The sequence below is a fragment of the Rhinolophus sinicus genome, chromosome 5, assembly GCF_057876585.1.
Source record: "Rhinolophus sinicus isolate RSI-liver-muscle chromosome 5, RSI-T2T, whole genome shotgun sequence".
NCBI lineage: Eukaryota > Metazoa > Chordata > Mammalia > Chiroptera > Rhinolophidae > Rhinolophus > Rhinolophus sinicus.
The window spans coordinates 80,318,943-80,340,250 of NC_142505.1; the positions used below are offsets into that span (position 1 = coordinate 80,318,943).

General features: G+C 38.7%; 2 protein-coding genes across 13 annotated transcripts in view; one reads left to right on the forward strand and one right to left on the reverse strand.

Annotated features, from left to right (window-relative positions):
• Window positions 1-21,308, reverse strand: part of KLHL3 (kelch like family member 3) — a 237,405-nt gene that overhangs the window by 215,855 nt on the left and 242 nt on the right. The window lies entirely within an intron of this gene.
• The window catches only part of MYOT (myotilin), a 40,878-nt gene continuing 22,604 nt past the window's right edge, over window positions 3,035-21,308 (forward strand). For both annotated transcript variants that reach the window (XM_088798621.1, XM_088798620.1), the window contains exons 1-4: window positions 3,035-3,102; window positions 18,607-18,664; window positions 19,047-19,164; window positions 19,832-19,894. In XM_088798621.1, the coding sequence (XP_088654747.1) occupies window positions 18,657-18,664; window positions 19,047-19,164; window positions 19,832-19,894 (189 nt within the window). In that variant the 5' untranslated portion in view covers window positions 3,035-3,102; window positions 18,607-18,656. The remainder of the gene's footprint in view (window positions 3,103-18,606; window positions 18,665-19,046; window positions 19,165-19,831; window positions 19,895-21,308) is intronic.

The following is a 21,308-nucleotide window of genomic DNA, read 5'->3' on the forward strand; positions in this document are numbered from 1 at the left end:
GAATAAGTCTGGAGCTATGAAACAAAACAAAGTAGTTGGCCTACATAAGATGCTCAAAAAAATACTGGCTAAGTTGAATGGCTTTTGAAATTTTTATACCATGGGGTAGGGAGAGAGTGTGATCAGTTGCATTTAGTTTACTGTATTGTAATGATCCTGTATTATTTACTTAAGGAATAACTTACTCGGGAAAACTAAAGATTACTAAGGATTGCATTTAGGATACACTTAGTTTACTGTAACTGTAGGATGACACTTATGTTTCTTCCTTTTATTGGCTCTTCCATAGCACTCTCCAGCAACTAAATACTGGGCACACAGTAGATCTTCAATCAAAGTTTGGTGTTTAATCATATCATTTAATTTTTTAAATCTTTTTTTTCAATTAGAGTTGACATACAATATTATATTAGTTTCAGGTGTACCACATAGTGATTAGACATTTATATAATTTATGAAGTGATCGCCCTGGTAAATCTAGTACCTATATGACACCATACATAGTTATTACGATATTGATTATATTCCTTATGCTATACTTTACATCCCCATAACTATTTTGTAACTACCAATTTGTACTTCTTAATCCCTTCCCCATTTTCACCCAACACCCCAACCACCCCCTCCCATCTGGCAACCATCAAAATGTTCTCTGTATCTATGACTTTGTTTCTGGTTTGTTTTTGGGGGGGGGGTTTTGGCGGGGAGGGGAACAGGACTTTATTGGGGAACAGTGTGTACTTCCAGGACTTTTTTTTTTTTCCAAGTCAAGTTGTTGCACTTTCAATCTTAGTTGTGGAGGGTGCCGTTCAGTTTCAAGTTGTTGTCCTTTCAGTCTTAATGTGGAGGGCGCAGCTCAGCTCCAGGTCCAGTTGCTGTTGCTAGTTGCAGGGGGTGCAGCCCACCATCCCTTGTGGGAATCAGCAACCTTGTGGTTGAGAGGACGCACTCCAACCAACTGAGCCATCTGGGAGCTCAGCGGCAGCTCAGCTCAAGGTGCCATGTTCAATCTTAGTTGCAGGGGGCGCTGCCCACCATCCCTTGTGGGACTATAGGAATTGAACTGGCAACCTTGTGGTTGAGAGCCCGCGCTCCAACCAACTGAGCCATCCGGGAGGCAGCTCAGCTCAAGGTGCCGTGTTCAATCTTAGTTGCAGGGGGCAGAGCCCACCATCCCTTGCAGGACTCGAGGAGTTGAACTGGCAACCTTGTGGTTGAGAGCCCATTGGCCCATGTGGGAATCAAACCAGCAGCCTTCGGAGTTAGGAGCGTGGAGCTCTAACCGCCTGAGCCACCGGGCTGGCCCTGGTTTGTTTCTTGTATACTACATGTAAGTGAAATCATATGGTATTTGTCTTCCTATGTCTGACCTATTTCACTTACCATAATACCCTCTAGATCCATCCATGTTGTTGAAGATGGCAAGATTTCATTCTTTTTATGGCTCAGTAATATTCCATTGTATATATGCACCACTTCTTCTTTATCCATTCATCTATCGATGGATACTTAGGTTGCTTCCATATCTTGGCTATTGTAAATAATGCTGCAATGAACATATGGCTGCATGAGTCTTTTTGAGTTAGTGTTTTCAGTTTCTTCAGATAAATACCCAGACGTGGAACTGTTGGGTCCTTCTTTGTCTCTTGTTAGAGCCTTTGTTTTAAAGTCTGTTTTGTCTGGTATAAGTATTGCTACCCCAGCTTTTTGTGTTTGTTTCCACTTTCGTGAAATATCTTTTCCATCCCTTTACCTTCAAGTCTGTGTGTGCCTTTCGACCTGAAGTGCGTCTCTTGTAAGTAGCATATGTATGTGTCTTGTTTCTTTATCCATTCAGCCACCCTATGTCTTTTGATTGGAGCATTCATCCATTTACATTTAAAGTAATTGTTGATAGGTATGTAGTTATTGCCATTTTATTATTCATAGTTTTGATCCTTCTTCTTCTTCTCCTTCTCCTTCTCCTTTTCCTCCTCCTTCTTTCCCTCTTTCTCTCTCTCCCCCTCTCTTCCCCCTCCTTCTCCTCCCCTTCCTCCTCCTCCTTCTTCTTCTCCTTATAGAAGTCCCTTTAACATTTCTTGTAATGCTGGTTTGGTGGTAATGAACTCCTTTAGGTTTTTCTTATGTGGGCTAACCATGTAATTTATTACAGAGAGTAGAAGGTTATACTTGTCATGGAAATTTTCAGTTTATCCATGATAACAGGAAGTTTCTTCATTTATTGGACCTAAATTTTCTCATTAAATTTATTGAGGTGACAGTGGTTAATAAGATTATATTTCAAGTGTACAATTCTATAATACGTCATCTGTATATTGCATTGTGTGCTCACCACCCAACATCTAATCTCCTTCCTCACCATATATTTGACACCTTTTACCCTCTTTAACCTCCCCCAACCCCCTTCCCCCTCTGGTAACCACCATGGACCTAAAGTCTTTTTATTGTATTTAGGTGTACTGATCAATCCAGGACAATCAAAAGTACATCTCCCAACAGTGTGTAAAACAGAAGACTTAAGCTTCCAAGAAAAAAATGAGCTGTCCACATACCTCTCCATAAAGATTCACAATCTACAAAGATTCTCCAACAAAGCCAATGCTAAAATTAATGCTAGATTTCTGTAATCAGTAAAGTTGTAATCCTGACCAAGCAACTATAACTATCCCCTATCTCCTATACTAAAAGAGCAGCTTGAATTTCCTTGAAACACCAATACCAAAATTCTTTACATTCCAGCTAAAAATGTTTTGCTCACCATGAGACTTTGGCGTCTGCCCTGCCTTTTATCTCGTTTCCATTTAGATTTGATGTATAATTATTAGTGGTTAACTCAGGGTTACGTATTTTTTTGTCCTTCTGTTGGGAGGATGCACACTCCCCACGTGTGGTTAACTGAAAGCTGGGGCTGCACCAGAGTGGGGGAGTGAGGAGACCCTTCCCCACCCTTTCTAGTTGATACCCTAGCCTCTTTGCACACAGCTGTCATTGCAGTTTATGCTCCTCCTTGCCGGAGAGCAGTGATCTACTTCAAACAAACCCAGCCTCAAGGGGCTCTTTGTGGGGACAACAGCAGAAAAGCAGACAGACAACGTGGAAGCTGTGAGTACCTTTGAAACCAAGGCTGCTGGTTGGCTGGGTTTTCTCATAGCATAATGATCCTACAAATGAGGACAATCAAATGTTCCTAATTGGGCACAAGACAGAGAATACAGTCCTGATGCTTTTAATTTATAGGAAGCTAGTCTAGTGGCTTCCCATCTCTACTCTCAGGACCAAATGCATTCACTCATTCACTCACTCACTCACTCACTCATCAATGAACATTTATCTAACATCTATTATTAAAGCACTAAGCAAAATGCAAAAGGAGATTCAAAGATATAGTGGAACTCAGTATTTCCTGGCTCCAACCCTCTGGAGCTGCTAAAGCCCCTGCACTTCGCAGCACTCCCGTCTCCAGTCATATGTACCTTGTAAGTGCCATGTTGGGTGTGTGGGAGATTGGAGAAAGAGCTATTCTTTCATTCTCTTCAATGTTATCTGGGCTTTTCGACTCTCTACACTGCAGAAGCCAGGCAGAATTTGAAGAAAGATCAGTAAAAGGGCTGCTGGTAACATTAAAACTGGAAATGACAACTATCTATCAGGAAAAGATAATGAGAAATTGTACTAATATAGCCAGAATGAAAGGAAAAGAGTTGTGTTAAAAAAAGAGTCATGAAAGGAGAACAATAAATAGCTGATCTCTACCAGGGGTGGGATATTGGCTCACCTTTCAGAGCTCTGCTCAAAAAGTCTAGAGCCAATACCTACCTGTGAAGGATCCCTGGGGACTAGATTAAAACGTCTATTACGTACATTACGGTAAATGCAGGGAAACAGGTGGAGACAGAATAAGCATTACTGAAGACCTGTTTGATCTCTTCTTCTATCCCTTATATTCAGTCAAAAACCTAAGGAAGCCCAAGGAATTTGTTTTTGTGTTCTGAGTCTGTGGTTGATTTTTTCCTCTCACTTCTCTGCCATATTTTACAAATTTTCTATAACAAGAATGAATTTTTTATTGCAACATTTAAATAATTATTTTATCAAAATAGAATAAACCTCCAGACTTGGAGAGCTTTGTGTCAGACTGGACATTGCTGAGTGGACCAAGAAATCCCAGAGCTCCCACAGCTCTTAAAACCAATTGCTCTTAACACCAATGTCTGGATCTATTGGCTTTTCTGAATCCAGCAGTTAACAAGGGGATAACATCAGCCTTCCTTACAGACTTGTTCTGAAGGTCACGAGATAAATACGTGAAAGTGTTTTGTGAGTAGCAAGCACTTTATCAGTGTAAAGTAGCATTATTCCAGTTAAAGGCAACTTTCTATAAAACTAAAAGGGATAAATATAAAGAAGGTATGGGTTTGCATGGAGTTCCCCTCCATTTTAGTTCAAATGAGATCCATAGATTAAGTCTGACTGGCAAAGGCTCTCTGCTCGGGACATCTGAAGCAACAATAGAAACAGAAATCCAGCAAAGGAATTTAAACTCCTTAGAGCTTTACACCATGTAGGTTATTTGGATCATTGTAAAATCATCAGGTCCTAGAACTGAGTTCCTGAGAGGTCTTCCCACTTTTCCAACTCTGGTAGTATCTGACCCCTTGGGGGAAACATTGACACTCAGCTGACATGGAAGAGTCCTAGGAAAGATATATTTGAAACTAGAAGAGATCGAGTGATTTCCCCTGAGATTGGCCCTGAGTTTGGTTTCGAGTTCTCACCTTGATGTATTTAGCTATGTCCTAGAGGAATTGGAGGGGCTAATTAACTGAGCCTGACAAGAAGCCATGTATCAGGACAGGGCTACAGACTTTTACTGACACTAGTCCACGGCCAAATCCGTTTCTCATTCTGGCTCCTATCTGCACGATGCATTAGGAGAATGGATGATGTCAACACCAGCCGAGAAGACAAGTTATCTCAATACTCAAATGCTGGCAGGAGAATTGGTGCCCTGGTCTATTTTTAGTGTTTTTCTACTTTAATAATCCAGTCGGCTGAAGAAAAGCCAGCAACCTGATGTTCTCTGAGCTCACCACCCTTATTTATCCCTTAGCTATTGGCAAGACATTTGGTCACCTGGGGGAAAATTTACTAGGAGCTTGGAGTCCCATCATTTATAAACTTTCTGAGTTAACACAGGATTATTATCCCAACCCAAGTAGAAGTGTGGGCCTCACTATTTCATTAGTAGCAATCTTTTATTCAAGGGAGAAAAACACAAAAGAGAGGTCACTAACAAAAACAGGTATGTATAGCCTGTCATTTTTATCAGTAGGGTTAAGGAGGGAGGGAGAAGCAAGAACTCTGCTTTACATCTCATTAAATGCTAGACCTTAAATTAGGGCACACATTCTGCTCATCTTAAACTTCAAATTGGACTATTCTTAGAATTCGCAATGAACAGGGAGTGCCTTTTCACCAAGATGCAGAAAGCGAACTATCAAAAGATTAATCAGTCATTTCCACATTTTTGCATTAGGATTTAACCCCAAATATTTAATTTTATTTCAATCTCATACAGCTTGGTGAGGACAGATTTATCCAACGCCAGCTGTCCTCCTATTTAAAAACTGCACAACGAAGACAAAATTAGAATCAAGTGAGGATCATATTCCTCAGCAAGAATCAGCTCTATGTTCCACTGACGCCCAGAGCCACTGACAAACCAAGTACCAGAACAATGTTGTTCCTCTTGGACAGTTCCTAAGCAGCCACAATGTGGTAGATACCGTATAGATGCCCCAAAAAAGCATGAGCCCCAAACTTATAGAATTATACCCCTGGGTACAAATTTATTACCACGATTATTTCTGACCGAAGTGGGAAGAAAGTATACACTGGTTTTTTTTGGGGGGGTGGGAGGGTTGCATATACTATTTTGACAGAGAGAGTGAGTGATGTCAACTATCACAACCCTCCTCCAATTTTTTTTTTTTTTTTTTTTTTGGAGTTTTCCACTTCAGAATTTTCCAAATTTGCATGAGGCTCAACCAAGTTAGACTGAAGTCTGGGTAAGATACAACTATTCATTAAATCAAACAGGAAAGACCAATGTCATCATCTTGATGCTAGATGTTGGGTGTGACAATGTATTGTGTAAAAAAATAACAATAACAAAGAATAATCTCACAATTCTAAAGATTATTAGTTAAATACTCACCTTGAATGGAGTCTAATTGTAAAAGTGCAGCTATAAAACTACATTGTGAATGTTCTCTGTTCAGTTTGGAAGGTCATATTTCTCAACAGGCATTTTACAAGAAAAGAAAGCAAAAGTGACCAACAAACACACAAAAATGTGCACCTCATTTATGATTAAAGAAATGCAAGTCTACAAAACAAGGAGATATCATATTATAAGGATTATAAGGAAGCTATTCTCAAATAACTACTGAAAATGTACCCTTTAGAAAAGGGCAATTTGGCCATAACTATTAAAATTTAAAATGCATGCGCTTTTCCCCCTGTAATCCCACTGCTACAGATATGCTTAGAAAAGTATGCAGAGGTATATTTATAAAGATGCTCACTTGAGTATCATTTTTAACAACCCACATATTCTTCAACAGAGAACTGATTAAGTAAACTATTATAAACCATATTAAAAAAACTATGTAGGAATTTAGAAGAATAAATTAGATGTTTATGTGCTGTTATCAAATGACACAGATGTATTAAGTGGAAAGCAAGATATATATAGTATATATACATATATAATATATACATAAAATATATATATAAATAATATACAAAACATATATTTTATATATATTATATATATACACACAGAGTATGACTGCATTTATGAAAAAATAAAGCTACACACATAATCGTATGCATGTATAATTATATCTTGAAGGATATTAAGAAACAAAGTTAATAGTAGAAATTGGAGACTGGAAAAGGTCAACTTTTACTTTTCATTTTATACTTTACGTAGTCTTTTAATTTTCATCCTAAGTATCTACTACTTTTGCTTTTTAAAAATCTTTTTGCACTCATAGGTTTATTTCAATTTTCTGGAAAATTCATTTGCAAAAAGCATCCCAAGTACCTAGAAGCACCGTATGAATCAAAAGAATTAAATTATACTCAGAGTAGTTTTACTATTGACTATATTTTGTTAAGTATTGTAATTCTTTGAAAATTGGTAATTCCTATAGTTCAGTAGAATTGGCCAGAATTCCATTCACTTACTAGGACATGTAACAAAAAGGGAACTGTTTTCATCTATCACTTTTATTTTGAAAATGGATTTGACCTTCCAGGATATATCTTCATACTTTGGTGTCATTTTAATGATTTGAAAAGATTTAATATCATAAGATCTAATGTCAGGAGACTATGAAACATGACAATACTCTGAGGACATTAAATTCATAATGGGAACTTTGACCTCAGGTTCAAGAATCCAAGGATGTAACACTGAGTAAACGGCAGGCAAGCATGTTCTGAGGTGGGAAGGCATGCTGTAAATTACTAAATGAACAGAAAATCAGAGAGTAGAATAGCAGTCTATTTTGTTGGGGCTACTGCCTCATCTGATCTCACCAAGCCTCAGGCTAGACATAACTACTCAAATTATCTGCATTTTGATATACTACACAGATGTAGGCTGAGGTGGTGATTTTCATTTCCTTCTCTTACTTTTGTCAGACCCTACAGAGAGGATGGATTCCCCATGATTATGTTAAAGGAATATAATTAAGCATATTATTACTTTATATAATTTTAGTATATTATTACTTTTGACTATGTAAATGTATGTAGTTTTTTAAAAATGGACCTCAGGTGCATAACACATAATAATTCATATTTTGAATTAAATTATAAATTAATATGTATGCCACTCTTCTACTTTACTTTAGTTACTGCTTTATTTAATTTATTTTTAATAATAAATCCCATTACTCAACCCAAGAACTAGCACAATACCAATAACTCACATTATATATGTCTTCCTCCCCTAACTTTTGTAATCACTATCCTATATTTTGTATTTATTATGTCCCAGCATTTTAAATAGTCTAATCAAGGGTGAATTATTTTATCCTAAGTTAAAATAGGAGAGTTAAGCAGAATTCATCCACCCATTAACATTACAATGAATCTGAAGGGCAGGACCCTGTCTTAGCCACTCTGGAAGATGCACAGAGACCTGAGACAGCAAAGCGCTGCACCTGGCACTCAGTACATGTTGTTGAGCTGGATCTATCAGAAAAGTTTACCAAGTACATAGTTTATGGTTATATCCTTAAATAAACAAGGGAATGGCAAGGATCTTGGAATTTGGATGGACTAATGAGATTTATGACCCAAACAACTTCCCAGCCCCCCACCCAGGGCCAGTATGTAAAGCGTCCTTGTGGCCAGTCCTCTCCTCTCTCCTTTCTGCAAATGTTTCTCATTTGCCATTAAAGACCAGGAGTTGTGTCTCTACTCCTTGATACCTAATATGAAACTTCAACCCCACCAGTGCTATACATGATGACAGATAAATCCCCCTTAAGTACAGGTCCTATCATGTCACTGTATAACCCGCACAGAAACCTGCAATGATTCCTTAACACATAATATCATTTAAATTCTTCCCCTGGTGCTCACGGCTCTTTGAGATCTGATCCTAACCAATCTTTTCCACCTTCTGTCTCCTGCCAAACTGACTGACTTGCTATTCCCTGTGCACGCCTCTCATTTGAAGCAGTGTGAAGACTGCTCATGCTGTTTGTCAAAGCCTCGTCCAGGGACCAGCAGCATCAGTTTCCTCTGGGAGCCTGTGAGCAATGCAGGACCTCAGGCCCCAACCTGGACCTACAGGTTCAGAACCTGCATTTGAGTGAGACTTTCAGGTGACGCCTGTGCATGTTAAATTGTAAGAACAGCTGTGAAACCAGCAAATGCTTTTCCGTGCTGCTGGAGGGGCTATTATTGTCATGATGTATGTCCCTCCAGAACATGTGAGCACCTGGAAAGCAAAGGTCTATCCAAATCACGTGCCTAAGATATACTGTCCAGCCCTCAGAAACAAAGGAATACACTGAGTGGCTGCCCAATAAAGACCTACAGATTGACTAATTTAAGTTCTGCAGCTTCAAGGGTGGCCAAAATCACCCTCCTTCACTCTATTGTCTGACAAACCAAGCCCAACATAGACATCGTACCCACACGAACACAAAGAGATATATACACACAGGGTCATTTATGGATAGGATTCCTAACAGGAAAGAAAAATGCAAAATAAAGTGATACTATAGCCTGGCATGAATATCAAAACTGTTTTTAAACAATCACTCTAAATTCCCTTTAAACCAAACCTGAGGGGCTAAATTTACTTGACGGGCTCCAAGGTCATTTTTATGCTTCTAGGGAACATCACTTCTGCACTGTCGCAGATGTGACTGTACGAAGCAGGGATTCAGCACGAAGCTACAAAACCTGACTTCCTCTCTCAGCTCTCTCTAAGGCCCAGCTTCTCTATAACCTCCCTGAAAAGCTCCTGCTCTGCACATGTCTACTATCATGACACCACCCTCCAACCCCCTGGCACTTCAAACTGCCCCTTGCCTTCACGAGCTTGTCACTGCCACACTTCTCTCCCTGCTGTGTACTCAGCTTCTCAGTCTCTGACACAGTCCAACACTGCCAAGGTGACAGTGAGCTAAACTAAACTGTGCTAAAAGAAGCAAGTTAGGAAAGAAGTATGTCCTACTAACCTACCATTATCACCCTCTTCCCCTCCCCTTGTGTAATTTAGTAACTTTCTTGAAAGAACTAAAGTGGCGTATCATTCTGCAGTGAGGGGGTAGGACCTCGTGAGAATTTACCCTTTGGGTCTCTTAAATATTTTATTTACTGAACACACTTTCAGTTCTACCTCTGCCAAGACCTCTGGTGTGAGTCTTTAAGCTTTGACCTAAAGCTATTTCACATCTCAAAATGGAATAATTACAGTTACCACACATCTCTCTCACATTGTGCAAAAGATTTTCACATACTGTCCAATTCAATTTATCTCAACACCACATATACTTTCTCGTACATCTAAGCAATAAGCAGAGACCACTGTCAGAGTTAAGTTTCTGACCCAGTGTCCTGTGCATGAGAACAGTCTTGGTGGACATTTCTGTTCATATCATTATAAGGCCCCTCCAAACCCAAAGGCTACTTATAAAGTAGAATTTCAGGCTTTTCCTTAGGACCTACGTCCCCTTTCCTCCTAATTCCCAAGAAGGTCAAAGAAGTGTATTTCTTACAGCAGAGGTTAAGAGCTCTCTGCTCTAGAGATGGACTGTGTGGATTTATTCCTCTCTCCACTGCTTACTAGTTATGTGACTTTGGGCAATTTGTGTAACCTCCCTAAGTTTGTTTCCTTATTAGTAAAAGGAGAATAATAATAACGCTACATCTTGGATTTTTGTGAAGAATGAATGAGAAAATGCATATGAAGTGGTTAGTACAGTGCCTTAACCTCATTTTACAACTGCTAAAATTCAAGTTCAGAGAGGCTTGTGCCTGGTATTTTACTTTATTTCTAATTTGCAAAGCCTGCTTAATGCTACAGACTCTCCTGTCTAGGACTCTTCTAGTTACACACAGCTCTCGCACGTGCCGCTGCCCATGTGGTGGGTAACCCGACTCCCAGCTAACGACAGTATGTGGTGCTAGCTGTCCTTGCCCACACAGCATGCCTCATGCAATAACTGCATGTGTGTGCAGGGCAAGCCGACATGGAACAGCCTCTTTTTAAAAACCGGGCATGATCTTCTGTCATGAAAACTTATGTACTCACACCAGTGACATCAAAAAGGACAAACTTCCCCTTTCTATTTTAGGTTACATATCAAAAGAAATCATTGTTTTAGGGTTGAATGTCAGTCTCTGTTGAATTTAGCAGGATGTGAAAGACTTTAGAAGGAAATTAATACCTCCCACCTCCAAAATGATGATCATTGGCTTGTCCGCTTCAAAGTGTCACCACAGGAAGTGTCATTTGGGTTAAAGTAATGGCTCTTCCTGTTTAAAGACAAACGGAGAAGTGGAACGTACTGATGGATAAATATGTCTTTGCCTGACTCAGTCTATCAGAGCATTAATATAAAACAAATCAACTTTGATGTGGGCCTGAGTAAGAGGTAGCTCTGGAGGGCTAAATCTAAAGGAAGGAAACACTAAATGTGAGGGACAGGTTCTGGGGAGGGAGCAGACAAAAGAGGGGGGAGAGCTTGCAAAATACAAACTGTCGATTGGGCAGTTCCACCAAAAGCTGGATGAAACTTGACTGCTTCCAAGACAGTAAGACTCCTAACTCCAGGCAAGTTTTCTCCTGACATCTGTCATCAGCAGTCACAGCAGGTGCTGGAGAATGAGACCAGGAAGTACTGTAGATTATTCTCCCGGAGTCTGGGCCTCTGCCACCACGGCTTCTTTGCCCCAGGACTGGTTCAATTTCAAAATTTTATCCTCAAATAAGGAAGAAAAAAAACCAAAAAAAAACCCTAAACCCCATCTTTAGCTAAATTCAAAAGTTCTCTAACAATAACAAGTAAAAAGTAGCTTGCCACATAACTCAAACCAATCATCTGTTTATCGTAGTATTTGAGTCCTAAGGGCTGAATTTTTTATTTAGAAGAATTCTACAAATGAAGTCTTTTAAAATTAGTTCCTATGCTGCCATAATTGAGGACCCAAGAAATCACTAAAAAACAAAGTGGGGGAAGTTTTTCTTTAAAAGAGAGATGATTCTTGAAACACTCGCTCTTAGAGCCCTAAGCTTCCATGTGAGAAAGCCAACTACTCTGAGGTCACCATGCTTGGAACAGCCCACGCCACGCGGAGAGGCATTAGAGGATTAGACACCATATGGAGAGACAGACAGACAGACGGGCAGGCACAAAGTAGTCCCAAGGTGCCAGACATGTGAGTAAAGAAACCACCTTGGAAAAATGCATTCTTTAGGCCCAGGTGCCCCAGTTGACAACACGTGGATCAGAGATGAAGCGCCCAGCTAATGCTTCTCAAATTCCTGACCTAAAACATCAAGTCACAGGAGAGATTATATGCTCCAAAGGAGCCCCTCAGTGAGCAAGAGTTTCAAGATATGTCCCAGTTGTTTCCATGCTACTAGGACCTCAGCATCAGGGGGAGGAAGTAGTGATATTCCTAATTTATGAGCAGGCATCGTTTCCTTTGATGGAGAAGCAGTCTGAGAAAGGCCGTGGACATGTGGACCTTGACAACAGGAAAACAAGTACAGTAAGGGTTGAGCCCCTTAAATATCCAAATAGAAATCTGTATGCTAGTTAGACTGTAGTCGTTAGGTTTTAAAATGGAGTAAGTGGTTTTATATTAAAACACCATTTAGCCATTGGAGGAATCAGGACAGTGAGTATTGACCCTGGAGGCACACGATTAATAATCTCCTAGGCAAAGATCTCCTCCTTGGCACTGTGTAAAATCAAGAAAGTTGACAAAACACTGGGGAAGAGGCAAACATTAAGTATGATCAGTAAAATTTCTAGTTATCTAGAAAACAATAGCTCGCCCTTCACATTACTGTGTTGAAAATAAAAAGAGGTGATATCTTTTTCTGAAAAGCAAGAGAGGAAGAACAAAAGACAGACAGAGCCAAACATGAAGACAGTATGGTTAAAAAAAAAAAAAAAAAAATCAAGAGATCGGGAAAAATAAAAGCCCACTGTTGCTAGAAAATGGTCTCGATAAACGCGGGAAGAAATGGTGAAGTGAGTGTTTATAATTTCCCACGCACCAAAATTCCTCACTTGCTTTTCAAAACCATCATGAAAATACTCAGTGGATGTCAAATATCACCTTCTATTCAAACAGCTTGAAAATGCTCACAAGTCAAATTCATTCATTTTTACAGCAACTGACCAGTGGGCCATAGAAAGCTGAAGCTCTGGACTTGTTCAAAGACACACAACTCACAACTCCTTTTCGAACTTAACTCATGTACCTCTTTCCTGAACTAGTTTTTCTTCTTCCTCTTGCTCTTGTTAGGTATAATACAAAATAATAAAACAAGTATCTTTCACAATACCTGTTGCTCTGTGGACACTTCAAATTAATTATCTTTCTGTGAATAAAGGTTACTTAATATGGCATCTGTTACCAAATAGTAGATAAATCTAAAATAGACAAAATCATAAAATAAACAAAAGAAAATGAATTGGAACAGCACGATAAACTTCTACATCAAATCAAATAAGTAAAAATTTAAATGGAGTGCGTCAAGTTTAGCTTATTGTGTGTATTTTCACTAAGTATTCTCACTAATGTGACATTTTAAAACATTTCAAAAATATGTTGCTAATCTGCCTTATCTCACTTCTCTTTCCCCAATTTTTGCTTAATGTAGTAGCTATTATCGAATTATTCAGTTGTTCACTTTTAAATAGATCTAATGTTCTATTTTTCAGACCACTGCCCCTACGCTATACCCATGTAGCTAGCATAACTCTGCAAACATCCTAGCTATTCAGGCAATGTCCTAAAGGCATCACCATTGTTCATTTGTATGAGCTCTATGTATCTTGTCATCTTTCCAGGGTAAGATTGCCAAGGTCTTGGACTCTTCGTTTGGTGGAGTCTAATTCTGTTCTCTTTACAAAGAGCTAGGGTTACACTCAGCAAAGGTTACCATTTACGTGAGAGATGAAGCCTGCTAGTGTAACTCATCACCAGAGAAAAATCCCCGGCTATTTTTTCTCTCAAGGACATCCCCAGTGCTACCTAAAATCAAGAAGGAACTTCAGGACAGGTCACATGTACAGCCTACGTACATTCTGAACCCACATTTTCATCCTAATACTCTGGCGTTTGCTAGTATTTCATAGCAGCCCAGCAAAAGGGTTTTTTTCTTTTGAAAACCTTCTTTTCTATTCCCAGAGGAAAATACATGAAAATCAAATGTAAGACTACAATGGTTTCCCACAGCTAGAAAGTAATGGTAATACTACAAACAATGTTTTGAAATTATAACATTACTATAAATTTACTAAGAGAAAATTTCCAATAGTTTCCAGTAGTTCCATTAATTTATAATGTTTCTGCATAAATTTATTGAGATGACTTGTTTTTGTGGTGAAAATAATGTACTGGCAACAACTTTGAAGACTCTTTAAAGCTGTCACAGCCAAACTTTGGCTATTTACTAGAATTTTGAAATAAGAAAGTATCAATATTACTTTTCAGTTCAATTAGTCTTGATGAAGAACAGTTATTATATGAGTTTTAAGGGTCTTGATAATGTTGGGAATCAATCCTTTTTCTAAAACCATGATGTTTGTTACTGCTCAGTGCTCTTGCATTGTGTTTTATTTCTCAAAACAATGTAATTTTACGGAAAACTCAATTAGTGGAATCTTTTACTCGATATAAGTTTGAATAAAATCTTACTTTCCTCCTCCCTCCCTCTATCCTTCCTCCTCCCTCCGTTCCCCTTCTTTTCCTTTCTTCCTTCCTTCATTTCTTTTTTTTTTTTGAGGCAAGAAGCTTCCTTAAGCATAATATTTACAGCACTTTCTAACTTATTTTTCTAATAATGGATATAACAGTGGGATGACGTTTACATGCTCTGTAAGCAAAACTCTATTAAAGAACCTGAAGAAATGCTTGGCTGATTAACATTCCTCTTGGTCTTAAATTGTCTCCAACATATTTTCCAGTGACTCTACACCATTAATGGATCTTATTAAAATATACAAGTGTCTGTACGGTTAGCAACAGTGTTGTATTATTGTCACATATCAGTATGCATTTTTGGTCAAAAATATAAACAGATATGTGTGTGAAACAACTCATTTTACAGAATGATCATATATCTAATAATTTCACGTAATTGAAAACGTGCTGTATGTTGCATTTTATTCTCATATCTTTTTTATTATCTATACATACCGGTTGTCTTCAGTGCCTTTTTCCTTTTGTATAATTGTATTACAAAAAGAAATTACTGACCTCTGTGTAAACAACGTAAAAACTGTTAAAATTATTAATCCAAGGAGGTTTTAATGGCAGTTTAATTTTCCAGAGAATAAATTTTGCGTGGGTTAAAAGTTAAAAAAAAAAAAAAAAGACTACAGTGGCTTTAGCAAGAGAACTTAATACTTAAGAGGGAGCTTTCTTTTACAAAGTATTCCTTTTATGAAAGGGGGAATGGTTGGAATGTTTGGTTTTATCACTTACCAAATGATTTCTGAAAGATTTCTTTTCATAAATAAATAGTATTTTAAACTGTTTAAGTAATTCTAAAGCTCGGCTCATCTTTCAAACCTCTGTGATCTGGAGTCGCAGTCTAAGCCACAGTCCCAAGTGCTGACTGCGTTTGCTTTTAGCTCCAATGTTCATCTTTCTTTCTCTTAACCTCTCATGAAATTTCATCTATTCTACTAATTATGAAAAACGGAGATTTTAAAGCATGATTAAACCCTGAGGTTTAAAAAATATTTAAAAAGAGCAAACAGACCTAAAAGAAACCTTAGGGACCATTTCACTTGTCATTAGATATGAGATCACTAAGATCCCGGTCTTGCCCAAGGTCATATAACTAATTAATGACAGATCTAGAATCAAATCTATATTTCCTCAATCCTGACCTAGTGCTTTCTCTCCCCTACTATATGGATGGCCTTTCTATATTTTTATCCATTTCTATACAATCTTCAGACAAAGACTGTTTAACTCATGCTAACCAGTGGCATATCCCAAAGTAAGAGGCAGGGCATTTCTTGGTTCGATTATCACTGTCTCATTTCATTGGTTGAAGATCAGGAATAGGAGACGGGAAGTCCTGTTTAGCCTCCTCATGTAATGGATTAAATGATAACATGAGCTGTCTAGAGCCTGGCCCATGAAGTTTGATTGTTCATGTTTAGAACTCGAAAACAGCTGGAATATTAGGGGATCCTAGTATTACCTTCCCTTTATAAGGCTTGGATCTTCTCTTTTTTGTTCTTATTAGCCTGGGGACATGGAACAATTTCAAGGTGGGCAAAAACCTGAATCTTATCCACCACCAAAACTATTCTGCTGATGTTTTCTGGCTTCTATTTGAGATATGCAAAGGGGCTTAGAGGAAATTCCAGCCTCTTGAACCAACTGGCCTTGTATTTATTCGTAAGGCATGTTTTTTCCAAGAAGTTCCAAAAGTTTCATACACACTCTCTCACTTAAACTTTCGCTTCCCCTGAGGGAAGCATTTCATTTTTACCTTCCTGCCACAGCCAGTTTCCCTGCTGTGTATAGGGTTTCTCTCCAGGGTCTGATATTTAAAGGTTAGACTCTCTAGAAGCCACAAACATTCTCCACTGAAGTCTCAGCCACTATTGCCAACAAAGCAAATCCATTCATGCAACAATAACTCACTGAACATCTTGTATCTGCCTGGTACTCTTCTAGGCATTATGATACCAGAGTGAACAAAACAGACTATGTCTCTGCCCTCATGGTGCTCACATGCAAAGTAAAAGGACTGTTTCATCACCCAATGAATTCAGAACCATATATACATAGTATCCTGGTAAAAGAAAAAAGAAAAGAAAAAAAAACACCAGTCTCAACTACTCAGACTAATTTTTTTAATTATTAAATTTTAAATTTATCTGGTATTACAGATACCAGATAGCACTATAGTCCATTTGCTAGAGGCCTTTATGGATTGTACTAGAAGTCAGGAGATTTGGATTATAATCCTGACTCTTACCAACAGATTGCATAACCTTGAACAAATAATACAATCTCTCTGACCCTTATTGTTTTATTGTCTGAAGATGTTAGACAAGAAGATTTCCCATATCTTCTCTTGGTCTGCAGTTCTGTAACTGGTTAACTTCACCCAAGATGACCGGTATGGTGTTAGGACTTACTGGCGAGGTCAGAAGAGGAGGAATCTTTCTTTTATCAATTACTTTTATTTGCGGGATGGAGTTGAGGGAAACAGCGCAAAGCAACACATACCCTCTAGCACAACTATTAATAGCCTCTCCCTATGCAACAATCTAAAAAATTAATCAACTCCACACCTACTATGTGTTTGACACTGGGCTACATATTTTGCGGATGGGAGACAGATGGAAAGATCCCTGATCTTAAGGAGCTTCCAAATGAAAGTACACAATGGTAAACACCCTGTTTCCCCGAAAATGAGACTAGCCAGACAATCAGCTCTCATGCATCTTTTGGAGCAAACATTAATATAAGACCCGGTATTATATTACATATTATATTATATTATATCATATCATATCATATCATATCATATCATATCATATCATATCATATCATATTATATTATACTACAGACCTGGTCTTGTATTATAAAATAAGACCAGGTCTTATATTAATTTTTGCTCCAAAAGACGCGTTAGAGCTGATTGTCCAGCTAGGTCTTATTTTCGGGGAAACACGGCAGCTAAAAACAAAAGTGTATTAGAGAGGTTATAAGTTCACAAGGGAAGAAAATCAAGGAGAGCTAGATTAGAAACGTCTGAGGAAAGGTGGAACTTCACCTGGATCTACATATAACAACCACTATCACAACAATAATAGTAGCTAATAGTTATTGAGCGCTTGATATGTGGCACAGTATGAGTTTTAAGTGCTTTGGTGGGCTATCTCATTTAATCCTCCAAACAACTCTGGAAATAAACACTATTATTGTACCTATTTTGCAAATCAAGAAACCGAGGCTTAGAGGGATACCTAATATACCTAACAAATGGTATAAATCCAGGCAATCTAACCCGAGCATTCCACACCACTGAATGGTTATGGAATGCTTTCCCCACATATGAGATAAAGGGATAAGCACATCTCTGGCACACAGTTTAGTGTTCCATAAATGTTAGTTCCTTTTTCTATCCATCCCCCACCACTATTCATCCCATCTCTAATGCCCATCTCCAACTCACATGCACACACACACACACCTCATGCTTTTCAATTTTAACATTTGTCAAAGTTCAGTTGAAGGTCCACGCTGAGCAGGAAGCTTTCCTGAGCCACTCAAGCTTCTGTCTCCTCTGAAATCCTAACACTTGCTCCTAACAGCCTGTGGGTGACAATGTGCTGTCTTGTTACATACCTGACACTACTTAATATCTTATGACATTAAAGTTTCTGATGTCTTATGGCATTACTTCAGAAGGTACCTATATTATTATTACACATCTTTGCACTACTAAGCTTTTCATATATTGCCACTTTGTCAGCTAACTGCAAACTCCTTTATTTTGCTTCTGGGGTCTTGCCCTCTGAATATATGCCCTCTAATGATGCCCTCTGAAATGATGTTTTTGGGAAATGACTGAGTGCCCCTGCTGGGCGCAAGTGCTATTGATCTGTAAAGGTAAACATCTGGAGTTTTTAAACTGAGAATATTAAAGTAGTTCCATCTTAGTCAAGAATTCATATGTTCTGGGTTGACCTGCTGTCTATAACTAACTAGTTTGCTGGTCCTGGTTTGAATACTTGAACTAAATTTTACTGAATTCCAGTGAAATGTAGACAAAAATGTCTTTTTTCCCTTTCTAGATACCCAGGGAAGAAAACATTTTCTTCAGGATTTGGAATATGCTACAAAAATGTCAGAGTAAGTACAAAATGTGCATGTCAATGTGCATTTGTTGTATATGAATATAGGGGAAATTCTACTTTTAAAAAATGCACCAAAAATATTCCCAAACTTTAAAGTGATTATTTTTATAAGTGACTTCTTATGCACAACGTAAGTGTTTAGTAAAAGCCCACTGATTATGAAAGACAAAGGAAGTTTGAAGTGAAACTATTAGGAGACATAATCTACTAATAATTGGTCAAAAAGAAAGAAAGCTGAAATTATGCAAATCACAAGAAAAATAGGATTATAGGTAAACAATTGTGATACATTCAAATGTACACAGTTAGGCATTTCAATCAAACCTGCCTCTAATCTTTCTTTCACTGGATTGTGTTTGGTTTTGTTTCCCCCACAGGATAAAGAAGAAAACCGCCAGAGTTTCGCTAACCATCAATTCCCCCGTTAATGAAACCTCCAACATCAGATCAAGTTATTCTACCTTAGTTCAACCATTGTGTATTGACCCCCAGAGGGTAGGTTTGGCTTTAAAAGCCTTCTGAGGGGTCCCAGTAATGGAGGCACAGGCCCAGAGGAGAAGTTGCATTGATTAATGCAACTTTCTTGAAAAGTAGTATACATGAGGAGAGTCTCCAGCTGCATGACCTCAGGAAGAATAACAAAAAAAGCCATGGGTCTCAGAAATAACTCCATGGTAGTTCTGTGGGTTTGCCATTTGTCTGTGTGCCAGTCCAAAGGGGACAGTTGTTTCTAGGAGCTCAGTCCCATAACAGAGTATTTCAACTATGCAAGGAATTAGTTCCCTATTTAAAAAGGAGGGGGGAGAGGGGTATGCTTTTTCAAAAACCAAAAAGATACAAGAGCAACTGTATGGGGGGGGGGAAATCTAGTCAGTAAAATTTAGAAACTTTTAATATACAATCCCATTTCTCAACTGTAATTTCCCAGTGTTCTATTTCACCATCTCAGCTGATGGAATGCTAGAGGGGAGAGTAAAAAAGGTGGCATTGGAGCAGACATCCAAACTGACATTTAAATTAGAAGCATCTTTCTTTTCAAAATGGAAACAGGGTGTGGTTGGTAGCAGCTGAAACTGATCCAGTTAGTTCATGGCCACGGTGCACCGAGGTTTCAGGGCCTTGACAATACAGATTATAGTAGCTCTTCTATTTCCTAAACCAGATGCAGAGTCCCTGCAGCAGCCTGTCAGGACCCACTTGTGTTGCAGCCCCTGTGTTTACCAAGGTAACCTATCCATACTGCATGATGGAGTTTGCATTTGACAGATCCATTACAGGCATATCGAAAGGATAAAGAGGAAGAAAGGGGAAACTAGAAAGGACCTCAGAGCTTATAATTTTGTAAAGGAGAAAACTGAGTTTTTGTCACAGAGCAACCCCTGTCACAGACTGATTTATCCTATGCTCTTTAGACTTTCGCTCTGTGTCAATCCTCCAGTTCTGCAGTGCAGTGCTCAGACTGTCCTCTCCAAGCAGATTATGCTCTTGCCTGACCTCAAGTTTTATCAGATTCTCCCAACGAGCTACAAGATGCCCTTCTGAAGAAGGCAATGAGCAAAGCAATATCTATTTCCTGCTTTGGTCACACTCAGAGACCAGGAATGAGAAAGCTGTTTTATCACCCATCGGCAAACAGCAGGATTCAATCGGCTTTAACCAAACTAAGGGTGAAAATCCTCTGAGCTCTCTGACCGCTGCTCGCTCATTCCCCCCCTCCCGAACCGCCCCCCCCTCCCCCAACACCACCACCAATTTCCCAACCTGACAGAACTGGAATCACTGCCCATTGCTGACCCAAATATGAGAAGCAGGGCAGGGACTAAGCCTGTACCCGATACAGAATGGGAGACATAGGAAGCAATGTCATTAAAAGTAAGGAGTACTTCTATCAGTGCTGGAAGCTTGCTTTCAACAGACACTGTCAGGCACATATACCATTACCTCACGAGTGTCCCCTCCTACTGAATTCCTTCCTGTGATATGCAGCCCTAGGCTGGTGGTCATTATGTCTCAACCAGTTCTCACCTGATAGAAGGACCTCCGATATTCCCTCTCTGGTCTCAGGGCCAACTTATAACCTGAAATGTTAATTCTAGATTCTAGAGGGCCCTGGGGCTGGGAATAGGACAGGGGGGAAATGAGGATTTAAGAAGAAAATTTACCACAAATGCTCACGTACACATTGTGAGACTAAACTAGTTATTGTTAATAAACACTTTCTATGTATCAATGTAACTCTTCATTCTTTAAAGAAAGTTTTCAGATTATTTATCTGAAATGAGCCTCAAACCCTCCAGGTGGGCTGAGCATTTTGGTAGCCCTATTTCACAGGTACAAAGCCAGAGTTCCACAGGGGTTAAAAGTCCTATAATCAGCTTCAACCAGCTGGTGACAGAGTTGAGAGGCCAAAGTCCTCTAAGTCATGATTCAGAATCCTTAACAAATTACAAGACTACACATGCTACTTGACCAAAAATAAAGATTAAATCTGTGACTATATAGGTACTCAACAAAATAATACAATAAAGTGAAGATTTTTCAACTAATCTGTTTTCTATTTTGATAAATGGCTCTTGGAGGAGTGAATAACTTTCTCATAAACACAACTCTATGAAATTAAGATAAAAATAACTTATACC